At 34.0% G+C, this 12,524-nt stretch overlaps 1 protein-coding gene across 1 annotated transcript in view; it reads left to right on the top strand.

The window, feature by feature from the left end:
* Window positions 1–12,299, top strand: part of LOC137406866 (malignant fibrous histiocytoma-amplified sequence 1-like) — a 57,851-nt gene extending 45,552 nt beyond the window's left edge. The window contains exons 8-10 of the mRNA XM_068093472.1: window positions 9,724–11,693; window positions 11,786–11,845; window positions 12,118–12,299. Coding sequence (XP_067949573.1) covers window positions 9,724–11,693; window positions 11,786–11,845; window positions 12,118–12,299 — 2,212 coding nt within the window. The remainder of the gene's footprint in view (window positions 1–9,723; window positions 11,694–11,785; window positions 11,846–12,117) is intronic.
* Window positions 12,300–12,524: the final 225 nt, after the last annotated feature.

Genomic DNA, 12,524 nt, shown 5'->3' with positions numbered 1-12,524 from the left:
GTTCAGTCAAGTCTATGGAATATATAAATATGCTTTGACTAGCTGTACTACCCGGCGTTGCCCGAGTAATAAAAAAGTCTTTGGACAGAAAACTTATTTTTTATATAACGCACCGTATACAAGATTTACCATTCTAACTTTTAAACTTCATATCATGAGAAAATGAAACTCGGTTTCCGAACAACTTTCTTACACGTTGCTGAAAGTTATGAAATTTTAAATTTACAGTGGTTTGAAAAATTTCAGTTGTTTCATTTATTTTTAGTTTGTTTTTCCTGCAGAAAACCTTTTCCTTGTGATATGAAGTTTGAAAGTTACAGTTGTTTGAAAAAGTTTAAAACCTTTATAGTTGTTTTTATTTTCTTTTTTAATTTATTTCAATTACACAAAACACTTTTTTCATTATGTGTAGTTTGAATGTTAGAGTGGCAAACTTTGTTATATGTTAAATAAAAATAACTTATACTTAATTATACTAATTTATAATTATATTTAAATAAAATATACTTTTTTATTACCTCATTTATTAAATAATTTTTCATTGTAATCATAGCTAAACAGATTATATTTAGCCATTACTTGCTAATTATTTCACATTTACATTTAAAGAATAGAGAAAGCATAATATTATTATGCTTTATTAGTTATCTTGAGGTGTTGACTGATGTTCTAAAAAAGGAATCAAGGAGATTGACACACTAGAAGCTGAGATATAGCCAGCCAAACATAGGTCTACCTAATAAAGAATCAGAGGAAAACCCTTCGAAAATCCCGAAAACTGTGACGTATAAAATCGACTTAATGTTCATGTGCCGGAGTTGTGCACCCTTACCGCCGTTACGTATAATGATTGTTTTGGCTACGAGATGTGAAAAGCTTCTCGCGATAGTAAATAATTTACAGACTAGCTCTGGTTTCTCAGGAAAATCAAGCAAACATTGTGTGGTAAAGGCATTTGCCCACAACCCCTCGCCGTGATTTGTCAGAACAGAAGAGCATATTTTGACTATTGTGCTTCAAATTTTAACTCGATCTCCACGGATATGCTCCGAAGATCCTCTGTTCAACGAACGGCGCGTGTATAGTCTATATGCGACATCCGCGATTGCGAGTCGTTTAGAATAAGAAATGAGAATGTGAATTTTTGTTCATTCATTATTTTTCTATTGTGTATCTACTGCAGCATTTAGTTGATTTTCATGATTATCGTCACTATTAACAGACTGTAAGTTCACTACAGCCATAATCTTAAAAAGAATAACTTGACCGTGCTGCTCTTGCTGTAAAAAAAGAAAACGATAACTTTTGATTTGATTTTTCTATTGATCTATTATCTTATCTATGATTATTTTTTATGATTAATATTATAATCATAATGCATATTATACAAAATAATAATATAACTGCGTATAGAATAAATGATGTAACTAATATAATTTGTAGAAAGTGATAGCAGAATGTTGCGAAATAATAGATGCGTGTAATTATTTTATTCTAAAACTAATCTACACGTCAGAGGGACTGGTTCGGAATTCTCAGAGCAATGATTGTTAGGCCCAATTTGATTGTTCTATACTTCCAGGGATTAAACCAATTAAAACGCCGTGATTGTTACAGGAGAGCGCATTAGTTGGCTTAATTGACCAATGGCACACAAATCGATTTCATACGTCATATATTGATGACTACCAAAACACTTGTGTTTTTTGGTAGACCTGTGTTTGGCTGGCTATATCTCAGCTTCTGGTGGGTCAATCTCCTTGATTCTTTTTTTAGAACATCAGTCAACACCTCAAGATAAATAATAAAGCATAAAAATATTATGCTTTCTCTATTTTTTAAACACATTTACAGTTTTATTTTTTCCTAATTTTTTTCAACAAAACACTTCTTTCATGATATGAAATTTAAAAGTTGTAGTTGTTTGAAAAAGCTTGAAAACTTTTACAGTTGTTTTTTTTTCCTCTTCATTCATTTCAACTGCTTAAAATATTTTCCCATGATATGAAGTTTAAAAGTTAGGATAGTAAATGTTGTATACCTAGCTATACTACCCAGCATTGGCAGAGTAATAAAAAAGTCTTTAGAAAGAATATTTATTTTTATATAACATACCGAATACAACATTCACCATTTTAACTTTCAAACTTCATATCATGAGAAAATATTTTTAAGCAGTTGAAATGAATGAAGAGGAAAAAGGAAACAGCTGTAAAAGTTTTCAGGCTTTTTCAAACAACTACAACTTTTAAATTTCATATTATGAGAGAAGTTTTTGTTGAAGTAAATGAAGAAGAAAAATAAAGCTATACGTGTTTAAAATGAAATTGTGAGTTCATTAGCAAGTAATGGCTAAATATAATCTGCTTAGCTATGATTACAATAAAAAATTATTTAATAAATAAGGTAATAAAAAGTATGTTTTATTTTCATGTAATTATAATTTAGTATAATCAAGTATGATTTGTTTTTACTTAACATATAACAAAATTTGCCACTCTTACATTCAAACTACATACCATGAGAAAAGGGTTTTCTGTAATTGAAACAAGTTAAGAGAGAAAGTAAAAACAACTGGAAAGGTTTTTAGACCTTTTCAAACAACTGTAACTTTCAAACTTGATATCATGAGAAAAAGGTTTTGTGCAGGACAACTAAATTAAAAATTTCAAACCACTGTAATTTTAAAATTTCATCTCTTTCAGCGACATGTAAGAAGGTTGTTCGAAAACCGAGTTGTTGTAATTCCGAAACATTTTATCCCATTAAAATAAAACTTTGTAAATTATGTAATCTGTTCCAAGGCAAGAAAACAACTTCAGTAAGGTATTTTTTCAACATTTTACACTATAAGTTGTACTGTATACTAGATACTATAAATCAGGCGTGTCCAAAATCCGGCCGCGGGCAATTTTCATGCAGCCCGCATCCTCTGTCATAGAATCAATAACGTCTCGCCCGCCTGTAAAATTAACCCTTTGAACCCTAGCGGCCGATTTTCCAGCATTGCGTAGGGTGTGTCCAAGTTCCTAACGACCGGAATTCTGGCATTCACATGGCTTTGTTTACAAAAGCAGTTTCTAAGTAACAGCGTAAACCAATCGTATTAATTGGAGGTTTGACCAGAAGTGCCTCATCCATTTGTAACCGTTTTCAAATATTTTTACTTCCTTCGATTTAGTAACAAATTTTATTAGAGCAGTATCGTGAAAAACTTGATACGACTCATTTGTTGGTAGGTCATAAATGTGTGATGCAAATATAAAATGTTGTGATACTAACTATAATTTTCCAATATATTTTGAGTCATGAAATGATGATAAACATGTGCTCAATGGATATGATGCTACTGTAAATACTTTTACGAGTTTTTTACAATCTTACGAACTTTTATAGTTTTTGCCCGAACAATGGTGACGCACTGTTCTTTTCTGTTTGATGGCAATTGCTGTGGTTTGCTCGACCTTTTTACTAATGTTTTACCAAACATTGTATTCTTAGCATGTTTAGTTATAATTAATAAAAGTTTAAAAACTTCAGATTGTTGGACTGTTTGCTTAGGTTTACTGACACGCACTGACAAAACAACCAGGGTTCAAAAGGTTAATAAATTGGGCAGAAGTGTTGTTACCTGCGTGTTAAACATTTAAAATCCAATCAATTTTATAGTTACTGTCTGATTTTAACTGAGCCCTGCACTTACTGATATGCTTAGTACTTGTTCATTTTTTTGTAATTGTGTTTAAAAATTATATAAATATTAAACTGCCATGATGGGATATTTTTTATGTTTCAAATGTAATTTGTACGCAAAAGTACAATTACTTCTGTTGAACTGATACAAGATTTTAGTGTTAAAAAAGTGAAGTTTAGTGATTGTTAAATTTCAATTATAATGTCAATGCAATTTTGATATGCATAGGAAATGTTCTTGTTTGAAAAAATGCTAGTATACATTAATGACAGATTTGTGCTGAACTTTGTACACATGTTCTAATCAGTCATCAGTAATATATCACTGGTGTCAGCTGGTGGAAGCAGCAGCAGGGTGCATATTATGTATTAATAAAGGTAGAGACAATTGAATGTTAATAAGTCTCTATCACCATTTCATATGACTGTAATCAAGTTATTTAGCTCATGATACTATCACTAGTATAAATACATTTGACTGATTTACTTTCACCTATGACAATCTTGAAGTTACTTCACCTAGTTAAGACATACTTGCACCTGGCTCACTTTCACATTGGCTGTATGAACATCTCACACACCTGAAGTTCATTCATAGAATGTTGCTAAAAGAATAAATTTAGTAACATTTTACTGTCAACGGACTGTCAAAGGGTTAAACTGAATATTTAATAATTATGGTTACAAGGAACACAGTAGTATAGTGGTAAATAATGATTAGTATATCTGATTATCTGATGTAAGCCACAGACATTCAACATGAAGCCAAGCATGAAGAAGTTGCTACTGTATAAAATTGTTAGCGATTTCATGTCACCTTCATTTAATAGTTGTGTTTGTGATATACGCTGCTGTTACGTTGGTATGTTGAGAGTGAGGCAGGGGGACTATCCACTAAGTGCACCACATTAAAAATTCTTGTAATCTCTCAACACATGAGTCACCTATTCACCTTTAGTGAGTGCAGCACTGATGGGCCTAGATTGAGTTCAGATAAACATTCCACTTGATTTGAGATAAGAAAATAGATGCCTGTCATTGCTCTTTAGTTCATAAAGTAGTTGTTCTGATGACCGAGTATGATTTTTATTTGTACTCACTATTAAAAGACTGGATTTTTAGTACCTGAGGAAATAGAAGTTAATTTATATATATATATATATATATATATATATATATATATATATATATATATATATACACCCTAGGACATTTATGTATTCGCTTCATCTAACTTATAACGACATTTATTTTAACGTTTTTAATGACCACTATAGCGTCGTAAATATAAACCAACAAAATAATTTGACTGTCAAAATTTATTACGTTATTATCTTGCAATTAATTATGATTATTCTCCCATTAATAATGATTTATAATGATAGGAACTTGATGTCAATGCACACACATTAGTAGCGTTATTGTTTGTTGGGGACATCAATCAATGCAGTGAGCACCGCGTGTTGAAAGAAAATAAGACACACTGACACTCACAGTACTACACAAGCAGCATATGGCTCTGGAAAGGTTAGGATTCACCACTGACACCTCTTCAATAACTTGTAATGATTCAGAAGATGAGGCAATAGAGAATGAGTTAGCTCTGATAAATAACACTAATAAAAAAGGAAGAGAAGAAGTTATAATAACTACAGACTGTGCTAGTATCTGTAGCTGTAGTATTACTAGCAGCTGTATCATGTATGTAATTGTATACAACTTGTAATTACTGTAATAAAGATGTTCAGCAATTATTAGCAGCAATTGAGTGTTTGGGAAAACGTTAAAATTAATATACACAACACCGTTGATCGTTAAAATTAAAATACGGTAATATAAAAACAAGCTAAATTGTGACAAAAACGTTAAAATTTTCAGCGTAATTCAATTCCATGCTACAGTAGTCCAAGACACAAATGGCAGCAAGCGATCAAATTGCATTATCGATCTCGGCCATACAATTCTACCTGCGGTTCACAATTACAAACTAGTCCCACATTGGAATTTTTTTCTTACCAGCGAACCGAACCTGTGGAATATAATTATGTTTGTTCCACTGCATTTATTTTCACATCATTATTTTCGCACTCATCAGAGTTGCGAAATTAAGTTGCAGCGAAATTTTACTCTGTATGCTACACACGAAACTAAATACTAGCGAAATATAAGTGTTTTAGGGTATACTATCTGATGATGGTATGGTTTGACGTGGATCCATTTTGAGATATAAATACATATATATATATATATCTCAAAATGGATACATGTTAAACCATACTATCATCAAATAATATGGTTTAAGATGGAACACTAAATCCACCAGTAAAAAGAAGTACTCACAGTAAAAACTCTGCTGCTCTCAAATAGTATGACACCATTTTAAACAAATATTGTGTTATTGAAACAGTAAAGTGATCTAAAGTCTTCATATAGTAAATAGAAAGATTTAATCACAACATGTTTTATATTCTATATAAATATTAGTGAGCAGATATTATAAACTTGTTGTAATCCTAGTAAACTATACCAGTCTATGTACATATATAAATCTCAAAGTCTGTGTGTCATATCTCGTGTCTATGTCCAGTTATAACGATCAAAATCTGGCAATAGAAAGTCTGCTTGGCGCAGCAATTGAACTCACAACCTCCAAGTGGAAAGTCTACAAACAGGGGATGTAACTCCTATGCTAAACCGTGCTTATTATTCTCAACTATTATATCTATCATTATCACGATTGCAGTTTACAAGTTAAATATGTACTTTCTATTATTAATTAATATTACCTTGCGCATCTGTTTTTCCTTTGAAATTTTTTAAGAGCCATTATTACACAATCCATTTTTATTTGTACTTTTCCAATATGAGGTTACAATTTCAAATTTGTGGTTACTCTACTTCAAGGTTCACTCTGCTTCTACTTATCCAGTTCTTCCTCAGAGCAATTGCTAACACTGTAAAAGCTAAAAACTTTTCACACGGACAGTTTTGCGGTGTATTATCTCAAGTAGGTATTGCTTCTACATTCTATCTCCGTTTGGTCAGACAAGGTACCTTCCTGCGCTTTACTGCTATAAATTTGTACCAGTATCGAGAGGTACCAGTATCGCCGTATTCCAAGTTTTCATGGATAGCTTTTGGTGGAACAGTAGCCTTTTTATGCACACATTTCTCTGTACTAATTTTCATTATTAATTCAACATATTCATAATTTTTATTATGTTTTCTCAGTTTTGTCTCGATTGTCTCAGTATCAAATCATTTATCCTTTCAGAGAAATAGACCCTCTAGCCATTATTTGCTAATTATTTCACCCGTGAACACTGTTACTGTTGGTAAGACAGGGACACTGTAACCCGGTGTTCCCTGTCATGGCGATAGCACTGTCAACAATCCAGGCTAATGTAGAGTATGAACAAAGAAAGTTATCAGAGGCTCTCGTCTGAGTTTTATTAAAGTTTCAACACTTAGTTTTTTTGTTACACGGAGTTATTTGGTACATTCTCAATGTAATAATTGGTAAAATTAGTTAGCTAGTACATGGTTTATGTACCAAATAAAACCTGTTAGTTTACCACTGTGATAAGGTTTATAAGTCACTTTGTAGAGTAATAGTAATATGGTAAAGGGCAAAGCCATTTGGGCATGATTGTGTCGCGCGAGACATTTGAATGCTTTCTTGCATACTTTACAGCCAAGATGTGAACTTTTGCTGTCGTTTGTGGTGTTTTCTGCATCACTTGACACCGACTATCACTGAATGAGATTTCATCATTGTCAGGCAATGGATTGAACAACTATTAAGTATTAAAGCTGGTGTGACGCGTGGGACCATAATTTGACATGAAAACTAATTTGTGATCAAATGCAAAAATCTTCTGAAGTTTTTGACTCATGGCATTATTGTTCAACAAGCTACTATTTCTACTATCTTTCTGCTAGAAATATGTACTGTTTTGTTTTCAGGCCTAATTTTAATGATTTTGTGAGGTTAGAAAGAAGGCAACCACTTGTGACGTGCGGGACACAAATAACATTATGAAAAATCTAGAATTTTTTAACGATTTTCAGTTGTTAAACAACAAATTATCATGATTTGGAGTTACAACATTTATGTACATATGGTTAACCAACTAATAATAAAAAAATTAGTACATATTATACTCATTTTACATAAACATGAAACATAAAACTCAAAATTCAAAGATTGTCAGACTTTTACGCAGTAAAGCATTTTGTTTTAAATCGTCATATTCTGCTATTATTATTTCCTGATTTGCTAGTAAAAAAGTATCTCAGTGACCTGATAGTTCCCGCTGATGCAATAACTAGAGATGCTTTAAAAAAACACATGCCACATGAACTTCTTGCGTTTACGGTGAATGTACTTTATAGTGTAGATACTTTTGTTGGCTTCCACTATGAGCATTTCTCCAATGTTGACATCAGAGTCATAGGCCAATGCGACCAGCATTTGTGGTGAAAACTGCGTTGGAGTTTGTGAAATACCTCCTGTGGCTACCTCTTGATTAGGTTTGCTGCTCTGTGTATGTGGAATTGGCTGCCAGGGGAAGGACACCGTTCCATCAGAACAACGGCACTATCTTTTTTAGTTGCTATGCGATGGCACGATGGAATGCCATGGATTAGAGGCACCATGGACCTGACTTCTTTGCAGATTTGCGCTGTTTCAGTCATCTTATCTTTTGAGATAGAGAATATTTTTATTGGTTTTGCTGATTTGGAAATTATTGTTGTTGCAGCTTCTGCAAATGACTTTGTCGAGTTTACGACATACCTTCTCTGGTACACTGCCATTAAAATATGTTGTTTGATGCTTTCCTGCAATACCATCTATAGCACGTTGGCCATGCGATGTATTTTTTGTAACCATACTTTAAAAACATCCATTTGGTTTAAAGACTATCTCAAGAATTGACGGAATCTCGCCAAGGGTGTGTATCAGTAGGGTAATCTTGACAGACTTCATGTTCTGAGTTACAAAACCTAGCAAATTAATTCCAATTTTTCATTTCTCTAAAAAAGTGGCTTTTTGTCATGGAATATCTAACATTGCTTTCACATGCAGGGTATCAAAATAAAATCTCAATTAAAGGCAGACACCCTCATATTATTAAAAATTTCCCATGTGTCACAAATATTTCCATGTACCTATAAAACACAAAATTGCTGTTTTCAATAAATTGGCGAGTTTGGTTGGTGCATAGCAGCCCAAAATTGCATTATAAATAAAAAAAGATTTACCTCAGAAATCTTAGGAAGAACAGGCTGCAACTAAATGCACTAAAATTGTGGAACGCTAGACAAACTGCTCTTTGGTCGCCTGAACAGTAAAAAAAAATTAAATTTGTTAGGAAAAAAAATCTGGGCTGAAAAATATACTCTTGTGTTGATTCCAAAAGAAAATCAATACTTATTTCAGAATGAATGGTAAAGTTTGAGAAAAGATAACCTATTTTCCCGCACATCACACACCATACCAGAAGAATCTACTTGCATGCCCCATATCATCATGATAGAAGGCTTAATTAGGAAAAAATTCATGTTTATATATGTCTGAACATGTTTGCTCACTAATTAACAGAAAATTATGGTCACAAAAGGTAGAAAATGATGGCCTATGTGTGTGACACTTGCCCTAAATACTACCACATGAGTGACAGTAGTTGACTAGTGCTGTTATGGTAATATAAAACGCTAATCAGTCAAAGTCATTCTTGTTTCTTCATTTGAATTGTTTAAAAACTAACCTGAACAAGAAAGCAGGTTACATAGTTCATCATCTCTTAGCTAGCGAGAATACATAGTTCATCATCTCTTAGCCAGCGAGATTACATAGTTCATCATCTCTTAGCTAGCGAGTATTGCTTGCTAGTCTAAACGACTAATATAATATTAGGTACATATTTTTCCATCAACACATTTACATGTATGTTTTGACTTACAATTGTAGCTTTGTAATATCATCTAACAGGCCAGATTTGTGTATTAAGACACTTTATGTTGCAGTGTGGGTAAACTGAAGATGCTCAAAAATCTCAACCTTTCCTTTAATGAAATTGACAAGCTGCCTCCAGTAGTAGGGGAGCTGAAGGAGCTGGTCACATTGGATATTTCATTCAATAACAAGCTTATTGCTCTTAGCTCTCAAATTCTATCTTTGAGCAACCTACGAGACTTGTGGCTAATTGGATGTGACTCACTACAAAACCCTCCTGAGAATGTTGCACAGCAAGGTTGTTCCGCAATACAGCAGTACTACAAAGATCTGGCAGGAGGAAAGGAGAAGATGATGTCTGCAACTGTTGCAGTTATTGGTAAATCCAGATCAGGCAAAACCAGTCTAATTAAGACTATGCAGAACGGGTCACGAATTCTGACTGAAAATTTGAGCTCCCCAGAACGAATTTCTACAAAAGTATTCAACTTTGAAAAAGTATCATTTGATGAAAGATCTCTGTATTTCACTGACTTTGGAGGACAGGAGATCTACCATCACGCATACAGGTTGACCCTCAGAGAGAATTGCATCCCAGTCATTGTTGTTAACATGCATATGTTTGTAGAAGAATCGAATAAAGTTGGACCAAAAGAGTCTGTTCGAGCTCTTTTCTTTGACTGGATGGCCCATCTTTACATAGCGCATCCGAACATGCTACCCCCGGCTCTCGTATTGACCCACAAAGATTTATTGGATGAAGAAAAGTTTGAAGCAGGAAAAACGAAGCTTTTACAATATTGCAACGAAGTACGTGATGAGATTCGAGATGAAGAGAATCGACTTGAGGAAGCAAATTTTTGCCGCATTAAAAGCTTCGGAGCGGACACAGACCTGTTCACCCCAGAATGGATCTTCGAAGTGGGACGTGAATATTCAGACGAGTTTACAAGACTGAGGGATCAGCTGTTGGAGCAAAGCCAAAGATATGTTATGGAGGTGCCTCGGCTGTGGAAACAAGTGGAAGATGTGAAAAGTACTCTAAAGTCAGACTTCACCACTTTTGAATCGCTGTTAGACAAAGTTCATGAGTCACATGGTGTTGTAAAGAAGCAGCTAGAGGTGATAATCAAATACATGCATCTGAGTGGTAAGCTTCTTTGGTACAATGACATTGAGGGTCTAGATCAACATGTCTTCCACAAGATATCTGCTGTTACAGACTTGCTAAATGTCTTGTATGACCATGATGGTGATTCCAAGTGGGACAAGCGAAGAGAAAACTTCAAAAGCTTCAAAGTTCAAAATGTGACTTTGGTGGAAGAAGAGTTTGAGGAGTCTGTGAGCCAGTTTAAAGCCAAAGGAGTGATCAGCTTGGTACTGCTGGCTTACCTAATAAAAACTGAGACAGCATTTACTAAAGATGATGAGCAAAGGGTGGCATTGACAATTCTTTCAGAATTTCGTATTTTGTTTGGTTCTCTCTTGCCTGTCGATTCCAAATTCATAGTTCCTCATTTTGCTCAAGGGTTTCAATCAACCTTGCCTACGACGAAGCTTGACTTACAGTTTCAGACAGATATTTTGTGTAAAGGACTGGCACTTCCACAGTATGCGTTTCATGAGCTGACAGTGAGACTTTTGGAGCTATACTCTGACCCGTACAATACACCCGTCGTGAAGCACAATGGAGTATCTATTGCTGTTGATAATTCCCAAGTCCACTTTACCCACGATGCTAAAGCAGGAAAGATAACAGCCTCTGTTGCTTTTAACGTGGAAGAATTTCATAAAGCATGGAACTATCTCAAAGACATTGTCAATGTGGCCATCAAACATCTGCGAGAAATCTGGAGAGCTACTCCGTTGGTATGCATTTTCTACTGCGCCCACTGCAGCCTAACTGGTCAGCAGCACCCAGAAAAGGTCGTCAATCCTTCTTGGAGTCTTCTTTCACGTGCGCAGCCAGACCCTAGAGAAAGAAAGATGAGAAGCATAGTATGTACCGGGGAAAGCGTGTCTTCAGTCTTCAAGTTTCCAAGTAAGTGTAAAAATTTCTCCTACATGATTATATTCAACTCAACAAGATACACAACTAATTTCTGACTTTGTTTTAAGGTCAACCTTTGTCAGAAGATGAGAAAAGGAAACTCAAGGAATACGTGTCAGCAAAACAAACAGCCACAGCATCAGGTAAGCATCCCATACCTGACTGATTTCTGAGCTAGACAAGTATGCATTGGTTTAGTAACACCAATATATTTCACTATTTCTGTCTGAATTTGATTTATTTTTACGATAATAAAGAGTAATGAATAGTAACATTTTTATAGTGAATACTGAGTAGGTTTATTTCTATTATCACAGCATGATGATATCTAGTAGTGCTTTAAATCTTATTTTTGCAAGTAATAACTACATCATTGTATAAAAGTTGTAAAACTCTACTCTTCTATTTGTTATAGTGTCTGGAATCATTCAACCATACACTACTCCCTCCTGCTCATCTGCTTTCAATGGAAGTCCTGATCTGATAGGCTTATCATTTGTTGATGTATGCAAGGCTATCTCTGATGGCAGCCCGACCCACACAAATAAGACAGAGATCAAAGACTTGTTCGACAACACTGATGTGGCAAGTACCTGAATTATGTTATAAACTATATATTATTAAAATAGTATCAATTAGTAATTTAAATTCTCATTTCTGTTTGACTATTTGAAATAAAAGAATCAGTTTTTCGAGAAGATAATATTTTTGAAGATCATTTTTCGTAAGATAATAAAGTTATTTATAGGACTCAAATATTTGTAGTGGTTTTAAATCCATTTTCAGGTTTTACATTTATCTTTTCCATCAATTTACTGAAAG

The sequence above is a fragment of the Watersipora subatra genome, chromosome 10 (assembly GCF_963576615.1).
Source record: "Watersipora subatra chromosome 10, tzWatSuba1.1, whole genome shotgun sequence".
NCBI classification, from domain to species: domain Eukaryota; kingdom Metazoa; phylum Bryozoa; class Gymnolaemata; order Cheilostomatida; family Watersiporidae; genus Watersipora; species Watersipora subatra.
Note: the sequence above shows the minus strand (reverse complement) of the source record. Positions and strands in the feature narration are given on the sequence as shown.